The sequence below is a fragment of the Heloderma suspectum genome, chromosome 17 (assembly GCF_057233095.1).
Source record: "Heloderma suspectum isolate Gila_16-S chromosome 17, 16-S_ref, whole genome shotgun sequence".
In the NCBI taxonomy this organism is placed as follows: Eukaryota; Metazoa; Chordata; class Lepidosauria; order Squamata; family Helodermatidae; genus Heloderma; species Heloderma suspectum.
In genome coordinates this window covers 10,694,665-10,719,014 of record NC_139474.1, presented here as the reverse complement: position 1 = coordinate 10,719,014, position 24,350 = coordinate 10,694,665, and the positions used below count along the sequence as shown (strand labels likewise).

The following is a 24,350-nucleotide window of genomic DNA, read 5'->3' as shown; positions in this document are numbered from 1 at the left end:
GGAAAGAGTGAGAATAAAGTGCAAGGTGGGAGATGGGTAGAGACGAAAGAGAAGATTCGAGCTGGTGTATGTGAGGGAAGCGGGGGGAATACAGTGCAGTAGTGGGAGGAGGATGAAGATGCATTTGGATCTGCCTTGTCCTAACGGAGGTTCCCAGATAGGGACTTGGAGTTTTTGCAAAAGGCCTGGTTGGTCAAGGGATCTCGTTTGACAGCGCTGGAGGGAGGGCAAGGCAACGATGGCTGAATCTGAGCAGAGGGAAAGGGAGAGGCCTCGAGATGGGGTCAGAGGAGGACAAAGGAAAACAAAGGAAGGGGGAAGAAGGGAGGGAGAGAATGAAAGGATCGTATAGGATTTGTCCATTGTAATCATAACTTTATATAGAACATGGCAAGAGACCAAGAGCTGCGTGCTGTTTCTGAATACAACACGTCGTGCATTGTACTTATTATACAGAAACGTAAGAGGAACTCTGCTGGGACCAGACCGATGGTCTGCTCAGTCCGGCATTGGGACTCCAGCAGTGGCTGTTTTGATGCCTCTCAGAAACTCAGAAGAAGGGCTGAAAGCAGGGGTGCAAAACCTCCTCGGGTGCCCCTCTGGCCCTCTTGGGCTCCCCAGAGGGCCATGCCCCCACCTCCTGCCCCCCCTTTCCCCTAACCACCGATTATTTGGGGATTACTCGGCTTTCATGCCATTTCTTTCTAAAAGGTGTGTAATGCCTCTTCCAAGTTTTTGTGGCTGGTAGTAAAAGCTTTAAGCTAAAATATGTGGGTGTTTTAGGTCCCACCCCTTTTGTCTTTGGCCCCGCCCACCACTGGAATGCGGCCCCTGAGAGATTCTCTGAAATGGAATTCAGTCCCCGGGCTGAAAGACGTTCTGCACCCCTGGCCTAAAGGCTAACAACCGTTCCTTGTTCCCTGTCCTCAGCATCTGCCATTTAAAGGCAGACGTCCTCTGAACAGGGAAGTCCTATTTAGCTGTCATGGTCAGTAGCCTTTGATAGACCTCTCCTCCTCCATTAATTTGCCCATTTTTAAAAGAGGGGCATTTCAGTTCATTCATTCATTCATTCATTCTTATATTTCTATACTGCCTTTCTTAAGCCAAGAAGGGGTTTTCGAAACGTATCAGAAAATACAAACCCCAATCAAATAAAAACATTTAAAACAACCTTGAAAAGCCATAACAACCATAAGAAACATTTTAAAAGCCCTTCCTGAATGCAGAAAAAGTGGGGACCAGTCATAACTCCAAAGGGAGTGCGCGTTCCCTTTGATATAAAGAGTTTCGGAGCAATGCAGGAGAAAGCCCTTTCCCGTTTGTCCAACAAGCGGGCCTCTGTAAGCGAGGGTGTTTTCAAAAGGGTCTCTCCTGCTGATGTTAATAACTAAGTAGATTCATATTCAGATAGGCAGTCCCTCAGATAGCCTAAGCTGTTTAGAGCTTTAAATCATGGCTGGACAACTTGTGACCCTCCAGATGTTCTGGCCTACAACTCCCATCAGTCCTAGCCAGTATAGCTAATAGTGAGGGATTATGGGAGTTGTAGGCCAAAACATCTGGAGAGCCATAAAATGCCTACCTCTGCTTTAAAGGTTAAAACCAACTGCTTGAATTGAGCCCAGAAAACAATTGGCAACCAGTGCAGATCTTTCCATATTAAGGTGACGTGATCAGGATACCATGGATTAGCAGCCCAGCTTGCCGCAGTTTACACCAATGGAAGCTTCTGAATGGTCTTCAAGGGCACATTGCAGTAGTCTAACTGTGATGTAACCAAGGCATGGATAACTGTTGCCAGATCCGTTGTCACCTTACATTAATAACACATTGTGTGAAGAAGTATTTTCTTTTCTCTGTCCCAAACCTACTGCCAGTCTATTAATTTGGATGACCCAAGTTTTATTATGTATGCATGTATGTATGTATTATATTCCTATACCACTGAATAGCTGAAGTTTTAGTATTATGAGAAAGGGAGAAAAACTATCTCGATCCATTCTCTCTGCATCAGGGGTGGGGAACGTTTATCAGTGGAAGGGCCAAATTCTCATCTGAGAAAGGTCGGGGCGGGGTGGGGGGCTACAGTCCATCTGCAGGTGGGGCCAAATGCAAAGTGGGTGTGGCCGAGGGCAGAGTGGGCAGAGACAGAACGTTATGCTTATCCATTTTAAGCCCACTGAGAGGTAAACTGGACAAGGCTCTGCATGTCTTCTCAGAAGTAAGCAGGAGCGACATGTCTACCCACAAGTAAGCAGGACGAGCCTCTGCAGAAAGCAGGACTGAATCACTCAACAGTTTCCTCTCCAGGCCCTGCACCCTTGCCCAGCACGGAAAAGCTCTTCTCTCCGATCAGCAGCTGATCCAAGATTAGAGCTGATCCTTGCTGGGCGAGGGTGCAGGGCCTGGCGAAGAAGCTGACAGGCCATTCATGATCTACAGCATTACCAGTATTCTAAACTTCTGCAAAGCCCTCCGCTGTAAGTCAGCAATGACACCGCAAAGTAAGAAAGAGGACTTTGCATTAGGGAAAGAAAGAAAGAAAATTTACTGCCACAAGCTGAGGAAAGTATAATTGTAGGGCCCAGCAGCCAAGCCATAAGAAAGATTTCTCTTTGGAATCTCGCCTGATTTTCTCCTCTTTCAAAAGCGCTGTGCTTTCCAAGGCCTTAACCCCTGGTATGGCTTGCTCTGCTGAGCCATGCTCAGCTTGGCCTGTCTCCCGGCTTCCCCAAAGAAGGCCCAAGGGACTGTGGGAAAGCGGGACAGCTTGTTCCCAGAAGATCCCTCTCAGCCTGGGAAAGGTAGGGAGGGTGTCGTGAAATGGCAACTCTCACTTGGCCCCCAGAGAGAGAAAGAGAGACTTAGTTCGTACTAGATAAGCCATCGTCATCGAAAATGACAACATCATCTGGGAAGAACAAGTGTCATGACTGCAATGCCGATTTCCCCAAATGGCCTGTCAGGGAGGCCACTGACATGTCACCAAAACAGAGGAAATGCATCATTAATAAAAGAGGGCACAGATTTGCATACGATTTCCATGTGCCAATTGATATAGTTTAGATAGAAATACAATCCACATCTTCCAAGTGGTGACCAGGTGGTCTGTGTGCCTGTCTGCTTGGTCTTTTGCCCAGGTGTTGCTAACTGAGCCCCCTTTTCTTGGTGGAAAGACAGGGTATAAATTGAACAAACAAATAAAGAAACTGTGGCTAGGCCTCTTCTCTCTCTTGCTAGGGTTCATTAGCTTTAAACAAGGCTTTGGGAAGCCTTTCAAATCAAGGATGCCTTCAAATAATCGAGGACTGTCCTCTGCAATGCAGGCCATGAGGCCACTTCACCTGTCATTTGGCCATAGGGATTATCCTGTCTCAGTCCTCCTAGTGGGGGCAGCCTGGCCCTACCGTTAGGCAATGTGAGGCAGTGTCCTCAGGCAGCTAATTATGGGTATCTCGGAAGGGAATTATTATTGTTATTACACCGTCTATGTAGATATGCACAGTTATGGAAATTGTTATTTAATGTATTATTATTATTATTATTATTATTATTATTATTATTTACTCCCAGGGAAAGGCACTTGTGAGATTTTGTGCCTCAGGTGCCAAAATAACATTAGTATTTAAAATGCTTTTACCCCACCCTTCCTCTAAAAGGAGCACAGAGGGTCTTGCAATATTAATAAAACAAATGCCAGTAAAACAACCCTAAAACCCTACTATCACAATAAAACAATTTAAAACACAACAATATAATAATCTAACCTAAAAACACAAAACCAACATGTGGGGGGCCAGCCTTGCCAGCCTTTTGTACTATGGAGATTGGCTTTGGGGCAGGTGGACTGTTTGTGTTCCGCCTCAGGCACCAAAATGTCTTGGCCTCCTGTCATGTTACTTGAAGACCCATACCATAAACCCTCCAGCTGTACCTATTTAACAGGCATGAGCAATTTTTCTAATTTGGACCAAACATCTGTAACCTGAGGGACATACGTCCACACACTATAAAACAGGGCTGGCCAGAAAGTAGATCTCCAGATGTTTTGAACTTCAACTCCCAGCATTCCCTGAATGCTGGCCATGCTGGCAGGGGCTTCTGGGAATTCAAGTCCAAAACATCTGGAGACCTACCTCTGCTATTAACTCAAACTGGTTTAAGATTCATTGCTCCCGCCCCCACCTCCCAATCTCCTCGAACAAGGTACCATGAAAAGAGACTGGTTTCCGTCGAAGATCAAGGGATGACTTCTAAGCTTTCACACAAAGATCTGTTCCCAGAGTTATTTGGGGACAGGAAGCCATTACAGTTGAACCAGATTAAGAACTGTTTACATTGGCAGCATTGATGTGCAACCACTGTGCTTGCTTGCCAATTTATATACGTTTCACTAGCAAATGGCTGTTGCAGGCTTCAGAACAGGTATCTCAGTCCTATGCATGGCTACTCAGAAGAGAGTTTCATTGAGTTTAATAGAACTGACTTGCAGGTAAGTGTACATAGGATTAGGGCCCTGCAGTGCTATTCAATGGCTGTTCTCAGAAATAAGTCCTGCTGCATTCAGTGGGGCTTCCTTCCAAACAGAAATGTGCAGGATTGCACTGTGAGCTTTTCTATACAAGGCATTTATTGTGTGCTCATGATTGCTCACTCATGGTAGTTTGCAGGTCTTTTACATTATGTCATCATCCTTCAGGGCTTCTCCCATTCTTTGCAACCATTTTAGGGTGTTTTTTTTCCCCTAATGAGAAAAGTCTGGTATTTCTGTGAATGTCGGCATGAAACCCTGGTGTAGTTGCACAATTCTACTACACCAACAGCACCACCTAGCAGTTGTGTAATGGAACACATATAGAAAGGCAGAGAAAGAAAAAACATGGGTGGGGGGAAACACGCACAAAGGAGCCAATCTTTATCCCACAAAGAATCCAGAAGTAGACATCTTGCTAAAGCGGCGGGCTAAACGCCTCATGTAGAAAAGCCCCGTGAGTCTGCTAACTTCACTCACATACATTAAACAGACAGGCAGGCAGACGTTGGTCTTTACTTCTTCAGAGTTTAGGCCTGATAGTTTTTTCTTATCCTAGATCGATTCCTGCAATTGATTTTATTTATTGTGTGGGTGATTTGAATTGTGAATGAACACGCCATTCACTCACTGCCTGCAGATAGCTGTTATCTTAAAGCAACTCAAATTTTGGGCGGGGGTGATCTCAGCTGAAGGGAATCTACAAGAGAACCTGGCATTGTCCCTTAAAAAGCGGGGGGGGGGAGCGCTGTGTCAGAATTTTGTGACTCGAGGTTGGGTCTAGCCCACGGCCAAGCCGTTATTTCTCAATTTAGCCCCCCTTTCCCTTCCTAGGAAGAATGAGAAAAAAAACACAAAAAACAAACCCAGACCTAGTTCTTGTTCATCAAACAACTGCCAGCTTGCGTCTCTATGTGCATCAGCAAAATTTGAGGGGGGGCGGGGGAGTTGCTATAAAAAAATCCATTTTCTCAGTCCAGCCAATCAGCACGAGCCAAAAAAAAGCTGTTATAAGGAGCAGCGCTTGGACAAGCTTACTATACAGCAATTCAATAAAGAAGGAGCAGAGATTAATATATGCACATATATGACATATATACACACATTCACACATTCTCTCAAACGCAGAAAGTTCCCAAGGATTATTAGACAGAGGGAAAGAGAAAGCTGCCACTGGAGTTGTATTAGTTTCTTGTCTTTTTGTTTGTTTGTTTCTTCTCTTGCTTCCACCGTTTTTTCATCCAAACTCCTTTACTGAAAGGGAAGCAAACTTTTTTTAAACATATATATTTCTTCTAAGAATTTGGGACAAAAGAAAAAGGGGAAAGCCTCAACTCCATCCGGTTGCACAGACATTCAGAAGACTGTGCCGTTTTACAGCGTGCCTGTGGAAAAGAAGACAAAAGTCAGGCGGAGAAAAGACTTGGCAGCACCGAAGGGGGGAAGAAAAAAAATATTCTGGAAAGTGAAGTTTGCTAACTAAAATAGAAAGCGAACAATCAAAGAAGCAACTTCACGCTCGGGTGTGCGAGGTGATTGGAGACTCTGCATTTTCATGCCTATAAAATCCCCAAAGCTGTGAACATTCTTTGCTTAGGTGCTGTGAACCCCAGATAAAAAGAGCCGTCAATTATCTGTATTGATAGTTTGCTTCCTTTGTGTATATCGCCTGATTTGCTACTTTTGGTAATCTCAGGGGCTTCTCCCCAAAAATCACTACTTTAAAAAAAAATTGTTGCCCGTATTTTTCCAAGGCTGATTTCAAAAAACTATTTCATTCCCAATGTTCCTTCTTTGGCTTGCCACTTGCTGCAGCCTGGTCCTGGCAGCGGATGAACGAGCTCGTTTTGGCAGGTATCGAGAAGAAATAATTTATCCCGAGAGACTGAATGTCACTTTCCATCCTGCGGGTCAGGACAAGGATGGCACCTTTGATAACAGCCTGGGCAGTGATGGAAGCCCTGACGAGTGGCTCTCCTACCGCTTCCGAGTGTTTGGTGAAGAGCTGGTCCTAAATTTGGAGAAAGACCCCAGCTTCTTCACAGAGGGCTTGACTGTGCAATATTTGGGCAGCTCCGGGCAAGCGGTGGACAGCCTGGCTGAGCGAGGGACTTATTTCACTGGAACAGTGAACTCTGACCCGGAATCGATTGTGGCCGTCAACTACGATGGGGCATCTTTACTGGGGGTGCTGCAGTACCGTGGCGCTGAGTACCATGTGCAGCCCCTGGAAGGGGGAGCCCCAAACGCGGCGGGAGCAGCTGGTGCCCACGTGGTGAGAAAGAAGATGCTGGAAAAAGCGGACGGACCAATGTGCGGTGTTGGATCCCAGACGCCAGAGAGCATGATGCTATCCCCAGGAAGTGAAACCTTGGCCAAGATGGAAGAGTCTCCCAGGAGAGCAAAGGTAAGAGTGACTGCTTACTGGCTTCAGAAGAGTGTTTTGTGTGGGATACAGCTGGCAAACCCCCTCATCTGTAATGCTTCCCACTTGCCACTCAGTTCTATGTTGGCCTTGGTCCCATCCTGAGTGAAAATGCTCTTAGTACCTCTTTCAGATTTTCGGGTCTCTCGTTCGCTCTTGGGAAGTCCTCAGAGAGACTGTCCTCAGTTACCTTCTGCCAGCTGGTGGGATGGGACCCGATTTGTCTTGTTTCTCCTGCGAGCGAGAAGTAGTGTCTGCTCCAGAGTTTTTTGTTGGGGGGGGGGGGGCTCCTGGGCAAGATGCCGTCAATGGGCTCCCTCCATGAGAGAGCCCACCTCCTTGTCACCCTCATGGCCATCAGGGTAGGACTTGGGGGCAGAAGTTTGGGGGCCCCACTCAGTGGAATGAGCAGGAGCCCTCCCCCAAAAGCAGAAACAGGGCTGATGTACCACATTTTGAAGTGAAGTAATACACATTGCCATCTAAAGAAAAGGGAGAGGGTGTCCTTGTAAGACCACTGACCAGAAGAAGCATTGGAGGCTTTTTCTCCTTGCACACTCGGAGAGGGCAGATGTGAACAGGCAGCAAGGAGAGGGAGCAGGCCAGGGGTCTGGGGGTGGAGGTCAGCAGTAGGCCCATGCTGGGGTGTGGACTCAACAGATGTCCAGTGGTGGACATCTGCTGAACCTGACACGGCGGGCCATGGCTAGAAATGGCTCTGGCTTCACCTGATAACACTGAAGAATCATCACTATTAGAGACATTCACTCCTGGCAGGATCACAGAGTAGCTGATAATGCCAAGAACAGCTGATAAAGACAACAGATATTTGCAATGGTTATTAATACTTAGCAGTTCCTATATGCAGGGATGAGTGCAACTCTGCCCCTCCCCCCCAGACAAATTAAACTTCTGTGCCCGGGTAACTCAAGAGCCCTTACAGAGAATCCCTTTGCCTGCTGGCCACCCTGCTAAAGCCCTTCTCCTTGCTAGCTTTCTACATGCAGAGAGTTTGGGAGAACACAATAATAATGCTACTGGGTATTTACAGAGCACACTGCAGACTCTCAGCCACCACATGGCCTCACTGCTCCAGCTGCTGTGTGCTTTTTCGGGAATGAGTATCAGCCCTCTGCATCTCCTTTACCCGCACTGTCCAGGCTGCCTTACTCTCCTCTAACCCATCCTCACAATCCACTTAGCCTCTGACCCCCTCTCTAGTACTCTACCCATGCCTTTTTCCATCCGTTTTAAATTCTAAGCATTCTGGGGCACCGTCTCAGGGCCCGATCCATGCAGCGCCCAGCACAGTGTTTTAGTTCTATCTCATTGTTAAGTAGTGACAATAACAGGTTTGCGTCATGTGGGTTTGCATTCCTTCTGGTCCCGTTTCTTAAATGCACATTCACTGCTATATTCGAATCCATCCTCCCACTCGGGAGCAGGGGGCTGGGATGCGGCGTCTGTTCCCTCCTGATTGTTCCTGGGGGCAAGTCTGAGAGATAATAACGGAAGAGACAGTCTGAACCAGGGAAAGCCCAACCCCGGGGCCACGATTCCACGCCCTCCCTCACCACCCACGATCCTTCCCCAGCTGCTCTTTGCCCCAGCTGCGAGATGTCATCAGCTGGGTTGGGAAAGCAACAGGAGCACTCTTGGCAAAACTACAGGGGAACGTAAATTGCCCTGCTGAGGCAAGCCACCACTCAGCTCAGCCAGAAAGCCCTGGTCTCTCCGGTTTGGCTGCCATCTTGGAACAGGGGTCATAGTGAGAAGGGAAGTGACGCGGCCTTTGGAAAGCCGGCAGGCGGAGAGAGGTACAGCGGCGGAGTGTGAAGGAGGATAGAAACAGCTCCTGTCCATTACAGAACACTGTAAAAAGAGGGAATTTTGGTAGGCGGTGCACGCCACGCAGGGTGAGAACAGTCCCACCTGGTGACATCCCACCTCATGCGGTGCCACCTGGTGAGCAGGAGCCCTCAGGGTCAAAGCGCACAGGTCCGACGTGCCCTCTGGTGGGCTTTCTCCTCTGGCCATGGGCCGACCTGGCTGGCCATGGTGACAGCGCTCCAAGGAGCAATAGCCTGCTAGGTTGAGCCCCCATTTAAATTTCCCACAATGCCCCAGAATGACGCCATGTCAAGGGCCTTGTGGGAGATTTCAGTGATGGCTAAACCCAGCTGCTTGGAGTGCCAGGCTGGGGATGGGGTGGGGGATTAAAGGTGAACCCAGAGGAGGCATTGGAGGCGGGCCCTCCCATGGCACTGGTCCCCTGGCAGATGCTCTGCTAGGCTGCCTGACAAGTCCTGTCGGTTCACACTGTCCCGGGAGGTGCTGGAAATGCAGTTGTATGGCAGTGGGGGTGGGCTGCACCAGCAGAGGCTGCCGACAGGATTTCTCCTGCACCGCTCCGATGGGTCACATTTCCCCTCACAAAATAATAGTGGTGTCCCAGAGTCCTTTTCCGTGGCACAGAGGGCCTGGGGTCAGAGGCAGGCTGTGGCTGGCAGAAAACAAACCTAGTCCGCCAGAATGTGTCCTCCAGGCTAGAAATGGATCTCGGCCTGGGACTAGTGAGGAAGATGGTGCCTGATGTGCTGCAGGCCAGACTTCTAGTAGTTATACCAGGCCTGGCTGATCAAGAGGTCTCAAACCGCCAGCCAGTTACAGATGTTGTTTCCCCACCTTTCCCTTCTGTGCCTGAGGCCCTTCCCCAGCCTGCTGCCCCCCAGATGTTTTGGACTACAACACCTAGGATTCCTGACCATTAGCCATGCTGGCCGAGGCTGATGGGAATTGACATCCAAACCACCTGGGGGGCACCCGATTGGAGAAGGCTGTCCTAAGCACATACAGACCTCAGGCATCTGACTTGGGTAGTTGCATCCTAGCCGCAGGCCCCCAAATCCACATATTTGAGGCCCATAGTCCTCAACTTCCCAGGTGAGGCGAGTCTTCCTTGGTGCAACCAGCTCCTGTGGCTCCCCTCATGCTGAGCTTTGGGCCCAGAAGGCCAGGTGCAGCTATAACCACCTCTCAGCAGGCACGAAAACCGCCGCCTCCTGTATCTTGCAAGACAGCAGTCATACAATGACAGACGGTAGAGCAAGTTGAACCTGCCTCGCTGCCCTGGGGTTGGATGTTGCTTGGAGTTGCACCGGCTCAGCCCATTCAACGCCATTGTCCCGCCTGTGCACACCTCTTAGGTGGAAATCTACCTAGCAACTGGGATGTACAGGATGCTTACAGGAGGGCTTGCTTTCAGGGGGGGGGGAAGGTGGGGGAGGCATCAAAAACTCCAGAAGAAATGGTGGTGCCGTTATGGTGGGACTTCGGGGCACAAGGTGAAGGCCCAATTCAGCAGAATGAACCGGGGTTGGGGGGGGGGGAAACCAGCAGTAGCCAGGGTCACCCCATTTTGAAGTAAGTAATGTATCATACATTAGCATCTAAAGGTGGGGAGATAGAAAGAGGGAACTCTCCCATATGACCATTAAATCTGGAGCGTAACATAGCCTAACAAAGTAATTATTATATATCCTATAGTTTGGACCAGCGGTGTTGGTAGGATAGGTTAGCACGATAACTGCATTTAAAAAGCTACTAGCTCTGAAAGCCAAATGAAACCTCCAAGGATAGGGGCAGTATACCGCTGAATGCCAGATGCTGGAGACAGACAGTAGGGGCGGGCTGGTGTCTTCATGTCCTGCTTCTGTACTTCTTGAGGCCACACTGGCTGTCCCCTGTTGGAAACAAGATGCCAGGCTAGATGGGCATTAGAGCTCTTCTTTTGGAGCCTTTTAAGCTGAGCAAAACTTTGCTTGCTTCTGCTTTTCGACTTGCCACAGAAATTGTGCAGTAAACTTGAGGACATCTCCTCCTCCTCCTCAGAGCAAACACCTCAGGGACTTTGAGGGAAGTCAAAAGAACACTAATAAACCTAGCACAAGGTCTTGGGCAGGACGGGGTGGCTGTGTAGCTCACATGTTTCTAGAACAGAAGTCCTGGGCAATTCAAAAGACGGCCTGCAGCTTTTTCTGCCAACACAAACAGCTCATTTAGATATACTACCTGAATCATCGACATCCCATCCCGACTCTTAATTAGTATTCCTTAAATGTAGCTCTACAGAGCAACATAAGCAAAACTCAGGTCCCTGCCCCAAAGAGCTTACAGTCTTTTCTGAAGGAGCTGGATTACCAAATTGGCATTTGAGCCAAGACTCGTGGTGCTCAGTCCCTCTGCTCTGATTTCAGGAAGATCAAAGGGGGGTGTCTTTTGTAATAGCTCCCTGATCTATCGATTTTAGAAGGCTACGGGGAGGCATGATTTGGCTAAACCTGAGGGAAGTCTGGGGATGGCATTTGTGGATTCATTAAGGATATCCCTTATCTTTTCCCCCTTCCTGTAATTTGAGCATTGGGTGACACGCTCCAGCCCTAGAATATACGATGGAAGAAGAGTGTCCCCAAGGCATGTGCAGAATGCTCTTTCCCCTTTCCACTGAGTAAGCAAGCACACATTTAGACTTCGGGGAAGAGGGCCTCTAAATCAAAGGTTCCTGGCTTGAGTTAAGGTGGCCACTCATGCACCACACACACAAAAGCAAAGAACATAAGATGATGTGGATTTGCATAAAAATGGCATAAGGCATCTGCTACTCTCCCTCCTCAGAGTTCTCTTTAAACCAGACTTTGATGGGACAGCCCTTCAAATATAGCAGTCTTCCCCCAGCCTGGGGACCTCTAGATGTTTTGGGGTACAGCTCCCAGCATTCTTGACCACTGGGCATGCTGGGTGGGGCTGATGGGAGTTGAAGTCCAACACATCCAGAGGGCACCGGGTTGGGGGAAGCTGGAAATAGAGGAGGTCTTCAGATAGAGTATCGTTCTTAGTAAAGCAGGGCACAGCTGGCCACCGGACATTGCACTGGTTTTGACAACCTCTTCCTAGGAGGCGTCAGAGCCAAGCAGATTTTGTTCCCGTGGCCTTTTGCCTCCGACTCTTTACGCACACATAGCGTGAGCAAGCTCTGACCTCACCGTGTTGTGGGGATGTCTCAGCGTCACACAGGATTGAAGAGGTCCTACTAAGCCCTGCTTCGCACAAATCAGACACCGATGTCTGCTCTCCTGCTGCACTGAAGGATTCAGTGCTCCAGGCTTAATGCCAGCAGCAAGAACCGCCCCCCAAACTGCTGCCACCCCCCACCCCGCTCCATTCTCAAGAATTCTGTCCGGCGTTCAGCCAAAGAGCTCAGCTTGTTAACCCTCCCGCCGCTCAAAGACATCAGGCGTTCAGGCACAAATGCCGTTAACTTGCAGCCTACCCAGGTCAAATGCACCCTGACAGATTAATCAACTAAATTCTTGTTGATTAATCCATCAGCATAGAACCTTCAAGCCTCAACATCAGCATCATCGAAGCACTTCAATGAACTCTAGTTAAAGCAACCTTCCCCGGTGTGGCATCCTCCAGATGTGCAGGATGACACTGGGAGTTGTGGTCCCACACATCTGGAGGATGCCATGCTGGGGAAAGCCGACTTAAAGAAATATGATCTATTATTAACATTTATATGCTGCCTTATCTGCTAAAAAGCCCTCAAGGCGACTTGCAACAATGTAAAACAATAAAGCCTTTAAACACTAAAAACAAAAACATTAAAACTGTAAACAAAAAACATCAAAACCTTAATAACTACATATTTTAAAGGTACAATGAAGAGATGCATCTTCATACATGCATCCTACCAAAAAAGGGTCTTAATTTTATACAACTGTTATTTTTCTCCTCCAAATCCTTTCGGTATAGTATCAGCAGTTTCACTTGTCACACCATCCCGTGCACGGTGTTGTTTCAACTGATGGGCTTAGATTGGCTTTCCCCAACCTGGTGCTCTCTGGCAGTTTTGTACTACAACTGCTATCACCCCCAGCCAGAAGGCTTCCCACCCAGACCTCCAGTATATGCTGCCGTTGGTGCCTGTCGGTCCATGGTGGAGTGGGTCGGAATGAAGCAGTCCCCTAATCTCCCCTTCTCTCTTCTCTCCCTTGCAGCGGTTTGCTTCCATCCCACGCTACGTGGAGACACTGGTGGTGGCTGACGAGGAGATGGTGCGTTTCCATGGTGGAGGCCTCAAGCCTTACCTGCTCACCATCATGGCCGCCGCCGCCAAGTTCTTCCGCCACCCCAGCCTGAAGAACCCTGTCAACTTGGTCGTGACCAGGCTGGTGGTGATTGGAGAGGGCGAAGATGGGCTGCGAGTGTCCTCCAATGCTGCCGAGACGCTGCGGAACTTCTGCACATGGCAGAAAGGCCTCAACAAGCCCAGTGACAAGGATCCTGAGCATTTTGACACGGCCATTCTCTTCACCCGGCAGGTGAGTTGCTAGTTTGTTCCCACAGCCAGGTGCTTCTTTTATTTATATCCTGCCTTTTTTCCTCTTGCAAGGAATCCAAGGTGGCGTACACAGTCGTCCTCACAACAACCCTGTAAGGTAGATTAGCCTGAGAGTCAGTGGCTGGCCCAAAGTCACCCAGTGAGCTTCATGGCTGGGTGGGGACTAGAACTAGGATCGCCCGAGTCCCAGTCCAACACTGGGACCGTGACATCTCACCAGCTCTTAAAAATACATTGTGTCGATCGAAACGCTGAATTCTGCAACCCGCTCACATCATGCAGATCAGACGTGTTGCCACTGCGTTATGCGCTCCATCAGAAGTTCCAGGTGCTGACTTGAGTTTGGCTTCCTTTGGAAGGGACAGTGCCGGAGACTTAAGAAGTATTTGCAACAACAGCTTGAAAGCCAGTGTGGTGTTGTGGTTAGAACAGCCTTACCCAAACTGGTACCCGCCAGATGTTTTGGATGACCGCTCCTGTGAGCCCTAGCCAACACAGTCAATGGTCAGGCATAATAGGAGTGGTCGTCCAAAACATCCAGAGAGCTCCAGGTTGGGGAAGACTGGCTGAGGACAATAAATGTGAGATGCTCAAAAGCCAAACGTTCTCAGGACGCGGAGTTCTGTTTCCATGAATGATTTACATGCTTATGTGATGGCGTTGTGGGACTGTGCCACACCTCCTCGTCTGCAAAAGTCCCTTGCTTGACTTCACGGATGTTTCGCCCAAACAAATGGCTCCCATGGGCAAGCCAATTCCACCTTGAACAGCTAGAACTCCAGGGAAAAGGCAGTCCCTTGCCACACACTATGCGATGGCAGCCTTCACAGTATAGGCTTCTCTCTTGCTGGCAGGATCTCTGCGGGCGCTCAAGCTGCGGCACTCTTGGCATGGCGGACGTTGGCACCGTCTGTGACCCAGCCCGCAGCTGCTCCATTGTGGAAGACGACGGGCTCCAGTCGGCCTTCACCGCGGCACATGAACTTGGTAAGCGGGGACTGGGACGCCACTAGCCCTGGGAACGTTCTGCCTGGTCCATCCCTGCCCCAAAGGCTGCTGGTCAGTCCCTAAGAAAGATGGAGGCACGCAGCACAATCCTATGCATGTCTACTCTGAAGTAAGCCCTATGGAATTCAATGGGGACCTACTCCCAGATAAATGCGTATAGGATTGCAGCCTTAAGCTGTGTATCTGCATTTCAAACTTTTAATTCTTCGCAGGGGTTCTAAGGATCATTAATGGAGAGTTCCCAGCACCCTAACTAAACTACAATTCTCAAAATTAATTGGGGAGAATAAGAAGTCCATTCAACTGGTATAAAAACCAATATAAAGTCTTATTCTTATTTTCCCCAATTAATTCTGAGAATTGTAGTTTAGATATAGATAGATACACACACTCACACTTATGGAGCCAGGACTGCAAGATGTCTGTTAAAATCAGAAACATAGGAAGCTGACTTACAATGAGTCAGGCCAATTGGTCCATCTTGCCCAGTATTGTCAACACTGACTGGCAGTGGCTCTCCAGGGTTTCAGGCAGGATTCTTTCCCAGCCCTACCTAGAGATGCTGGGGATCAAACCTGGGACCTACCGCAAGCAAAGCAGGGACTCTACCACTGAGTTACAGCCCCTCCCCAATTAAAGAGGAAGAATCTGAAGCAAATTCTGTAGCAAGTCTGGTGCATTTATGCAGAGCTGCAAGTGTCCCCCCGCCCCCACGCTTATTCAGCTTTAATCTTTGTCCAATTGTTTAGCAGGCTGTGGGAAGACAGATAAGAATGAGGACTAGAATCTTGATTCTGAAAAAAGAAAAGAAAAATGAAGACTGAGATTCCTAAACTACACATTAGATAATAGATTCTGTTCTTGCACGGCAAACTTATAAATAACGGATAAGCTGCAAGAAGGTTCCACAAGAAGGGACTTAGCAGGAATGACAGCTGACCCTATATCTCTCTTCTGTCATTTCCCATGCATAGGTCATGTCTTCAATATGCTTCATGATGATGACAAACACTGCAAAGAGCTGAACCGCCACACCACCTCCCGCCATATGATGGCCTCCGTCATGTCCCCTGTGGACCCCGATGAGATGTGGTCACCGTGCAGCAGCCGCTTCATCACCGATTTCCTAGACAACGGTCACGGTAAGACTTTGCCTTTGCACTTGTGCGTCCCTCATCCGTTCAGCTGGATCGTCTTCTCCGCAGTGGTCGAGCTCCCCTCCGCACCACCCTGGCCTCACCTCGTGGCAAGCAGCATGGGACGGCGGGGCTGCGATGATCGCGATGCTTTGCATTTCAGTCGCTGGGAGTCACAAGAGCAACCCTAGCTGTGCGAATGAGCACTGGGCCATAGAGGATAGCCTAGGGACATGCGGAGATCCTTTTGCTGCGTCAAACCAAAAGTCCATGTTGTCGGGCACAGTGCTGGCTCTAGGTTTTTGCGGGCCTTGGGCAAGACACCCTTCATGGGCCCCTCCCTCAGGGGGTCCAACTTCTCGCTGCCACGGTCACCAGCTGCTCTTGCAGCTGGTGACCTCCTCTTTCTCATCGTTGTTCCCAGTTGCTTGCTTGACAGGCAGAGAGCCAGTCTTTGCAATGGCATCTCCTGCTCCTCCTTCTCCCCAGCACCACAGTCAGGGCCAGAGCGAGAGGCAGGGGAACAAGCAGGTTGAAAGGGGGAAGAGGAGCAGCAAGGCCAGGGGGCTCTTGTCAGTGGGCCCCTGTTGAGGTGTGGGCCCTCGGCAGGTGCCCGACCAGGCCCACCCTGGTCTGGCATCCTCTTTTCCACAGTGGCCAACTAGATGCCTTCTCAAGCAGAAAGTAAGTAAAGTTGGACAGATCCATCTGTTGCCCACCCATGACAGTTTCGTGTTCATTCCTCAGTCTGTTCCGCCCTGTTTCCGCATTGATCTGCAATTTGTTTTCCACCCTGCACCCAAAAATCCTATTTAAAATTCAGTACATATTTTTGAATGTGCTTTCTGACTAAAATATGCCTATCTAAACACATCTGATCCTAAAATCCACATCTGTATATATTAGTATCCCTAACATGAAAATTGCTATTTCCCAGTGTTGCTCCCCAGCAACTTCAGAGGCATACTGCCTTTGATCCTGGAGGTTACATATATCCTAATGATAATAATACAAACAACAACAAGAAAGGGACAATCACACAATGCACCTCAATGCAGTTTAGAGTTGTTCAGTTAACCCTAACAGACCAAGGATGAAAACAAGAAGCTAATGGTTTAGGAGCAGGTATAAATGACAGCTAACAAATATGCCTAGACAATTTACACTAGAGCAGGAAGCAAAAAGGTGATCTTTTAAGAAGAGTGAACTCTGCAGAACCAAAATCAACAATTGGGCAATACCATTATTAGGGTTCACCAACATTCCACAATGCAAGCTTTCAAGTTCTCAAGAACTCTTCATCAGGCTAGAACTCTTCCTCTTTCTGTTTTTTATTTGCAAAACCAGCAGCTTCTCCCCAGGAGCAAGGCCTAGACTCAACTAACCCTTTGCTTCCCCCTTCCTTCCCTCTCCTGGCAGGTCTTTGCCTCCTAGACAAGCCACATGAGCCTCTGAGCTTGCCAGCCGTCTTCCCCGGCAGCAATTACGATGTGGACCAGCAGTGCCAGCTGAGCTTTGGGTCAGACTCACGCCACTGCCCCAACATGCACCCGCCATGCTCCTCACTGTGGTGCACAGGCCGGATCAATGGGCAATTTATGTGCCAAACCAAATATTTCCCCTGGGCCGACGGCACGCCTTGCGGTGAAGGCAAGAGCTGCATGAGTGGACAGTGCATCAGCAAAGTGGAACTGAAGGCGTACAATGTAAGTAGCCCTTCTAGCAGCTGTTAGGGCAGGGGGGATGAACCTCTTTCAGCCGGAGGGCCAAATTCCATTTCGGAGGAGCGGGGGGGGGGTGCATACCATCAGCGGGTGGGTCCTAAGGCAAACAGGGCAGGTCCCCAAATAGCAAGATATTTTAGCTTGAAGCTCTAACTAGCAGCAGCTAAGCCCTAGGAGAGGCATTTCAACTGCTTACAATGGGGAAAAAAACTGCAAAAGCTGGGAACCCCCAAACCATCAGCTACCTTACAGGGTTGCTGTAAGGACTGCTATGTTTGTGATGTGTTCTGAAATCTGAAAGCAGTACATGAAAACACAAAGTATTCTTTTCTGACGCAAAGCATTTTCCCCCTCTCTTCTTTCCTTTCTACCTGCTTGCAGATCCCAACCCACGGGGGCTGGGGGCGCTGGGGTCTGTGGGGCGAATGTTCACGCACCTGTGGAGGAGGAGTGCAATACTCTACCCGCGAGTGCGACAAGCCCGTCCCACGCAACGGAGGCAAGTACTGCGAGGGGAAACGCACTCAATACCGCTCCTGCAATACCCAGGATTGTCCGAATGGAAATGGTAAGGTTCTGCTCATTCTTATATAGCTTTCTGCACTACCCACCTTTCTACCGAATAGGCAGCCATTCCACAATTCAGGGCAAGAAGGTGAACAAAAACTATGTATTTGAACAGTTTTTACTATAAAATTATACACTGTATAATTTTATAGTAAAAACGGCTCAAATATATAGTTTTTGTTCACCTTCTCACCCTGAATGGTAGAATAGCAATTCAGGGCAAGAAGGTGAACAAAAACTATGTATTTGAACAGTTTTTACTATAAAATTATACACTGTATAATTTTATAGTAAAAACTGCTCAAATATATAGTTTTTGTTCACCTTCTCACCCTGAATGGTAGAATGGCATTCCGCCAAATAGCGGAATGGCAGACCATAAGCTTTAGAAATGTCCCAAGTAAGAATACCCCCAGTTTAAAATCTTCTAAAGCACAAGGCTGGATGGAGACACAGGCAGCGATGGCAGGAAAGTGTTATATCTTCCGGCTTCTGATTGGAGTAGCAAGGAGATAGACGCTGGCACGGAGCCAATGAAAAGCTGCGATGGTGGCTGGCCAGCTGCTCACACCAAGTCTCTGAGCAAACTGTGATTAGGTTTTTCATCCACCATCTGGAACACATGCTTTATTTGATATTGGAGAGAAAATATTACAACTGAACAACTAGCGAAATATTCCATGAACACCAGTGGCCCATTTTACATCCCCCATCCAAGTTACACCTGGGGGGGGGGGCAGCATGTATCTCCTTATCATCTTGCCTTAGTTATGGAACTTGACCCTGTGTGAGAGCCAGCATGGTGTAGTGGTTAGCGTTGGACTAGGATTGGGGAGACCCAGGTTCAAATCCCCATGAACCTCACTGGGTGACCTTGAGCTGATTCTCAGCCTAAGCTACCTCACAGGGTTGTTGTGAGGATAAAAGGTAGAGGAGGAGGATCGTAGAAGCAGCTGTATATTTGGGGCAAATGGGGTAGCGACCCTGCCTCTCCCCCATCCACTTGTGGCTCAGAGATCCCCCCTCCCCAATCCAAACAGACAAATAAATATGTGGGAATTTCCTTCCAGCCTCGACCTACCGTGAACAGCAGTGTGCTGTCTACAACCACCGAACAGAGATGTTCAAGGACTACCCTGCCCCCATGGACTGGGTGCCCCGCTACAGCGGTGTGGCGGAGCGTGACCAATGCAAGTTGACCTGCCAGTCCTATGCCCTGGGCTACTACTATGTCCTGGAACCAAGGGTAAGTGTTACCACGGCAACGGGGCCTACTGTCCCTCAGAAGACTGTGGGGTGATTTTACAGGACAGGCTTTAAAAACAAACAAACAAACAGTGGACGGCTGTTTGAAAGGGAGGTGGGAATTGTGGGAGAAAATGTGCGGGGCAGGGAATAGAAAAGGAAGGAATTTTAAAAAGTGAGGGGGAAGATGAGAGCAGAGGCAGAAAGAGATTTTCCCAGAAACCCCTGGGGCAGCACACTGACTGTTGCTCTGGTCCAGGTGGCTGATGGAACACCCTGCTCCCCCGAATCCACCTCGGTCTGCGTGCAGGGACGCTGCATTCACGCCGGCTGCGACCGTGTCATCGGCTCCAAGAAGAAGTTTGATAAATGCATGGTGTGCGACGGGGACAGCTCTGGCTGCACCAAGACCTACGGCTCCTTCACCAAGCCCCGGTGAGTGATGTTTTCACTTGTGGCACGAAAGTGCAGGGAAAGGCATCTTCGCTTCCCTCACACCGCCTGCAGGACTTCTAGGGAGTTATCGGTCTTGTTAGCAGGGGCGCTTCTAGGCACATAAAATGCTTTAGGGCCCAATTTTTCCATTGGCATCAGTGGAAGATTTTTTCCCCCTAAGCTTTATTATCATGTGGACAGTGCACATGGAGGGAGGGTTAATTCTTTCCTCCCCAACGAAGACCTCCCTTGAAATTTCCCCCTGCATGCCCACAGGAAATCCAATTTATGGTCCCAGATAAAAATGAGGTACAGGGGTGTGTATATGTGTTTTATACACACATAGGGTAAAATCCAACATAAGTCCTACTTAGAGTAGACCCATTGGGTCTACTCTAAGTAGGACTTATCATAGAATAGTAGGATTGGAAGGGGCCTATAATACCATCGAGTCCAACCCCCTGCACAATGCAAGAATCCAAGTCAGAGCATCCCTGACACATGGCTGTCCAGGCTCGTCTTGAATGCCTGCAGTGCCGGAGAGTCCGCCACCTCCCCAGGTAATTGGTTCCATTGTCACATTGTTCTAACAGTCAGTTTTTCCTGATGTTCAGCCGGAACCTGGCTTCCTGTAACTTGAGCCCATTGTTCCACGTCCTGCACTCTGGGATGATGGAGAAGAGATCCTGGCCTTCCTCTCTGTGACAACCTTTCAAGTCCTTGAACAGCGCTATCCTATCTCCCCTCAGTCTGCTCTTCTCAAGGCTAAACATGCCCAATTATTTCAGTCTCTCCTCACAGGGCTTTGTTTTCAGTCCCCTGATCATCTTTGTTGCCCTCCTCTGAACCCTCTCCAGTTTGTCTGCATCCTCCTTAAAGTGTTGTGCCCAGAACTCGACACAGTAGTCCAGATTAGGCCTAACCAATGCTGAGGAGAGGGGAACTAGTACTTCCCAGGATTTGGAAGCTATGCTTCTAAGAATGCAGCCCAAAAGAGCATTTGCCTTTTTTGCAGCCACATCACATTGTCTCACACACACACACACACACTTCATGTTTACATAATTACAACTCTTATGGATGATGAGTGAGACGCTTTTTAAAGCACTTTCCCTGTTCCATGAGGTTCTGTCCAGCAAGCTATATAGGAGCAGTCCTATATACTGCTTATTTATATAACTGCTGGCACTACAGCTGCAGGTTACGCGTGCAGTTGTTACCCCAGGCAGGCCTGCGCCAGCTAGCCTAGAATACCTGTGCACTTAAAACAGAGCAGGGTGCAGAACCACCAGCCCAGGGGCCAAAACTGGCCATTTTGAGGTCCAAATCTGGCCCTCCGGGGCTCCTCAAAAGGCCCCACCCCTTCCCCAGCCCCTTTTTCCCAACCCCCAATCATCAGGGGTTTCCCAGCTTTTGTGCAGTTTTTGCCCTGTTCTAAAAGGTTGAAATGCCGAAGGTTTAGATACTGGCAGCAAGAACTGTAAGCTAACACACACCCATATTTTGGGCCACACTCCTTTTGCCTTTGGCCCCGCCCACCACTAGAATGTGGCCCCCGAGAGCATCTCTGAAGTGGAATTTGGCCCATGGGCTGAAAGAGGTTCTGCATCCCTGCCTTAGAAGAAGCCATTACGCGCAGCTGATTTTGCAGATTAGCTGATGCCCCCACAGATTCAACTTTTGGTGCTGAGAATGATCCCCCAAGCCACAGACATAGACTTGGGAACACTTGTAAGGCCTTTGCCAGTCTCCATCCCACCTCACCCCTGATGTGTCTTGTCCTTCCAATCAACAGGTACGGATACAACGATGTGGTCACCATCCCTGCAGGAGCCACGAACATCCTGATCCGTCAGAACAGCGGCTCAGCGTCTGCCAGCGACGGCATCTACTTAGCCCTGCGCCGGCGGGATGGTTCTTACGCCCTCAATGGCAACTACATCCTGGTGCCCTCCGACCAAGACGTCCACCTGCAGGGTGGCGTGACCCTACGCTACAATGGGGCCACTAAGGCCATGGAGATGATCACAGGCCGTGGGCCGCTGAAGGAGCCGCTCACCTTGCAGGCCTTGGTGGTGACCGACCAGAAAACCCCACGCCTCAAGTACACCTTCTTTGTCCCCAAGCCCCCGAAGCGGTTGTCGAATCAATGGCTGAAGCAAAAAGCCCACATCTTAGAGGTTCTAAGGAACCGACGAGGCCATAAATAGACCCTGAAGTGAGGTAGTTTGGGACAGGCCTCAAAAGCTGTCCTTGCTTCTCCAACCCACAAAGTAGTGCCTGCGTGGGGAGGGGGGGCTCAGAGGCACTTTTACGTACTCCGCCTTTCTGAAGATGACAAAAGTGCACCGCCCCCACCACCCCTGCAAGGGCCCTTAAACGGGAAGAATTGCTAACAAGTGGGAGCCATATTGGCTCCTGCTTGACAGCTGCTGGCACCTCAAGGTCGCTTCGCAGCTTGTCATGGACTGCTTTCTGGCCTGCTTGGCATGGCCTGGACATTTGGTGATGCAGGACAAAGACCAGGGGAAGCCGGGAGGGGTGCAGGGAAGGGAAAGGCCTAAAACCTGCATTGCTGACACGGCTGGCCTTGGCGTTGATTTGTCAGGCCGACCCGTTTCCTCACTGGGGAGAAGCGAGAAGTTATGGGGTGATAAACCAGGCTCCACAAAGGAATCCAGAGGGGAGAAGGATGGGAAGAAAAGCACCTTGTCATTCCAGGATTAGGGAATACCCGCAACAGGGTGAAGGAAACAGGAAGACAGAAGAGAGCTGGCATCGATTCTGGAAGAATTACATCTGGGTTAGCTGAGGCCTTCATTGAGCCTGTTATTATTCATTGTGGCTGCACCCTCTTGATTCCTGGCCACTTCTGTACTGTATTTATTATTGGTTTTTATTTATTCGTCGTTCTGGGTACGTCGAGTATTAGTTGTGGGGAGGGTTTTATCTTTTGTAAAACTACACACACACACACACACACACACACACAGAACAAAGCCCGCAGCCATGTGTCCTTAGCCAGAAACTTGGCAAGTTTACGCCACACGTTTTCTGGGCCAGCCAGAAAATGTGCTTGAATCAGTGGTGTCTACCTCAGCCTCTTAGCGCCTCCTTCTTCCCCGCCTCTTCACACAAGCAACTCTTTCCTCAGCCCCCTCGGTTCTCCTGCTTTGACCACCCTTTGCCAGGACAGCCAAGCCTCTCTGTTTTCGGCAGGGTTGTTTTTCTTGTGGCAATGACTCGGCACCAGAGAAATTACAGGCCTCGGCTTCGGGGGGAATCCGTTCCATCCCAAAGCGGTCAGGCTGAGGGCCTCCGTCTCTCCCTGCTGGCCTCTCTTCATACTGCCGGGGCGAGGTGGAGGAAGGGGCCAGGTCTTCATGCCAATGCCCCCGCTGCGGCCTGCGCAGCCCCGCTTGACCCCAAAAGTGTGCATGGAGGCCATGGTGAAGAATTTCCCCCCTTGGCCCAGAAAATGTTGCATCTCTGGGTTGGTTCCCAATGGATTTACAAGCTGAGAGGGGAACGCCTAACATTCCGGGTTAGAAGGCACTCTCCGCAGAGCAGGAGATTAAAGGGAAGCTTTCCTCAGCCTGAAGCATGAGGACAGACAGTTAACAAGGCAGGTGGGAGGAAGATGGAGACGGACCACCAGACTCCTACATCCAGTTCTAAAATGATAGAAGTGATGAGTGGTTGGAGCAGTGAGATAGGAGCCCTGGCTGAAGTGCAGGCTTCGCTCCCCCTCTCCTCTTCCCCCAAGGAGCAGAAAGGTACACGTGCCGAGACAAGGAAGGGAGTGAAGACGTGCCAAACGCCACCCTTTACAATATGCCACCCTAGTCAACCCCTTAGGATTGTTAAATGTTAAAACGAGAGTCCCTACTGAGAAAACAGGGAAGAAGCAGGCTGCCCAGGCTCCCTTCCTGACTTCTGGGGGCCAGAGCAGGAAAACTTGGTGCAGAAGCAGCCTTCCAGTGCTACGCCTGGCTTGATTTTCTTGTGGCTGTGAATTATGCCCAGACTGGGCTGATACACCTAAAACCTCCCCCTGGAGGGGGCGAATTTATTTAAAACCTCTGTAGAACCAGAGGGAACCCCTCCCCAAGCCACCAGTTTGACCCAGGGATGGTCTTTTCCCCACAATACCTACACCGGCCAAGAGACTGACGCTGGAGGTTAATAATTTAATTAAATTATAATTTAAAGAATTGCAGCAAAATGGCTTACAGGCCCCGAGGCAAGTCCCCTGGGCAGAGAGGGAAGGTTTTTATATCAATTTTGTATAAGCGACATGTTTAATATTAATAATTATTGTTGGGCAGCTGGGGTGATTATTTTGTTTTTAAAATAATAAAGTTTGGCCAGTTTATTTAATGCTATTTATAAACCTGCTCTTGGTTTGTGTGGTTCTTTCGGTGGACGCCGTTTGATTCTGGCATTTGGTACTTCCGCAGAGGCTCGGGAGAAAGGGCACAACAGATCTTGGCCTCTTTGCAGGTTCAGGTGGGAGGCTGTAGGCCAGGTTAGCACTGCTGGCCCCGTGGGCCTTGCTGCTTGCCTGCCATGCAGGTTCGCCCAGCTGTAGGGGCAAATCAGCCAACTGCCTGTGGTGCAAACCTACCTGAGGTGCTTCCCCTCTGCTACACAAGCTTCGGAATCACATACAGTTCGAGCAGGAAGGAGATCATCCAACACCCTGCTCAATGGAGGAATCTTGCGATCCACAGCATCCCTGATGGCCATCCAGACTTGGCTTAAATATTCCCAACGAAGGAGAGGAAGTGTGTTCCACTTTCACACAGGGCATACCATTTGGAAGTTTCTCCTAATATTTAGACAAAGTCAGCCTCCCTGCAATTCCCACCCA

General features: G+C 49.3%; 1 protein-coding gene across 1 annotated transcript; it reads left to right on the top strand.

Annotated features, from left to right (window-relative positions):
• Positions 1-5,572: 5,572 nt before the first annotated feature.
• Positions 5,573-23,867, top strand: ADAMTS4 (ADAM metallopeptidase with thrombospondin type 1 motif 4). The gene is made up of 9 exons (XM_084824809.1): positions 5,573-6,941; positions 13,019-13,342; positions 14,217-14,349; positions 15,345-15,512; positions 16,926-17,212; positions 17,612-17,798; positions 18,868-19,043; positions 19,302-19,477; positions 21,273-23,867. Exons 1-9 carry the CDS (start codon positions 6,318-6,320, stop codon positions 21,685-21,687), a joined length of 2,490 nt encoding a protein of 829 aa, XP_084680935.1. The 5' UTR covers positions 5,573-6,317; the 3' UTR covers positions 21,688-23,867.
• The last annotated feature ends 483 nt before the right edge of the window (positions 23,868-24,350 follow it).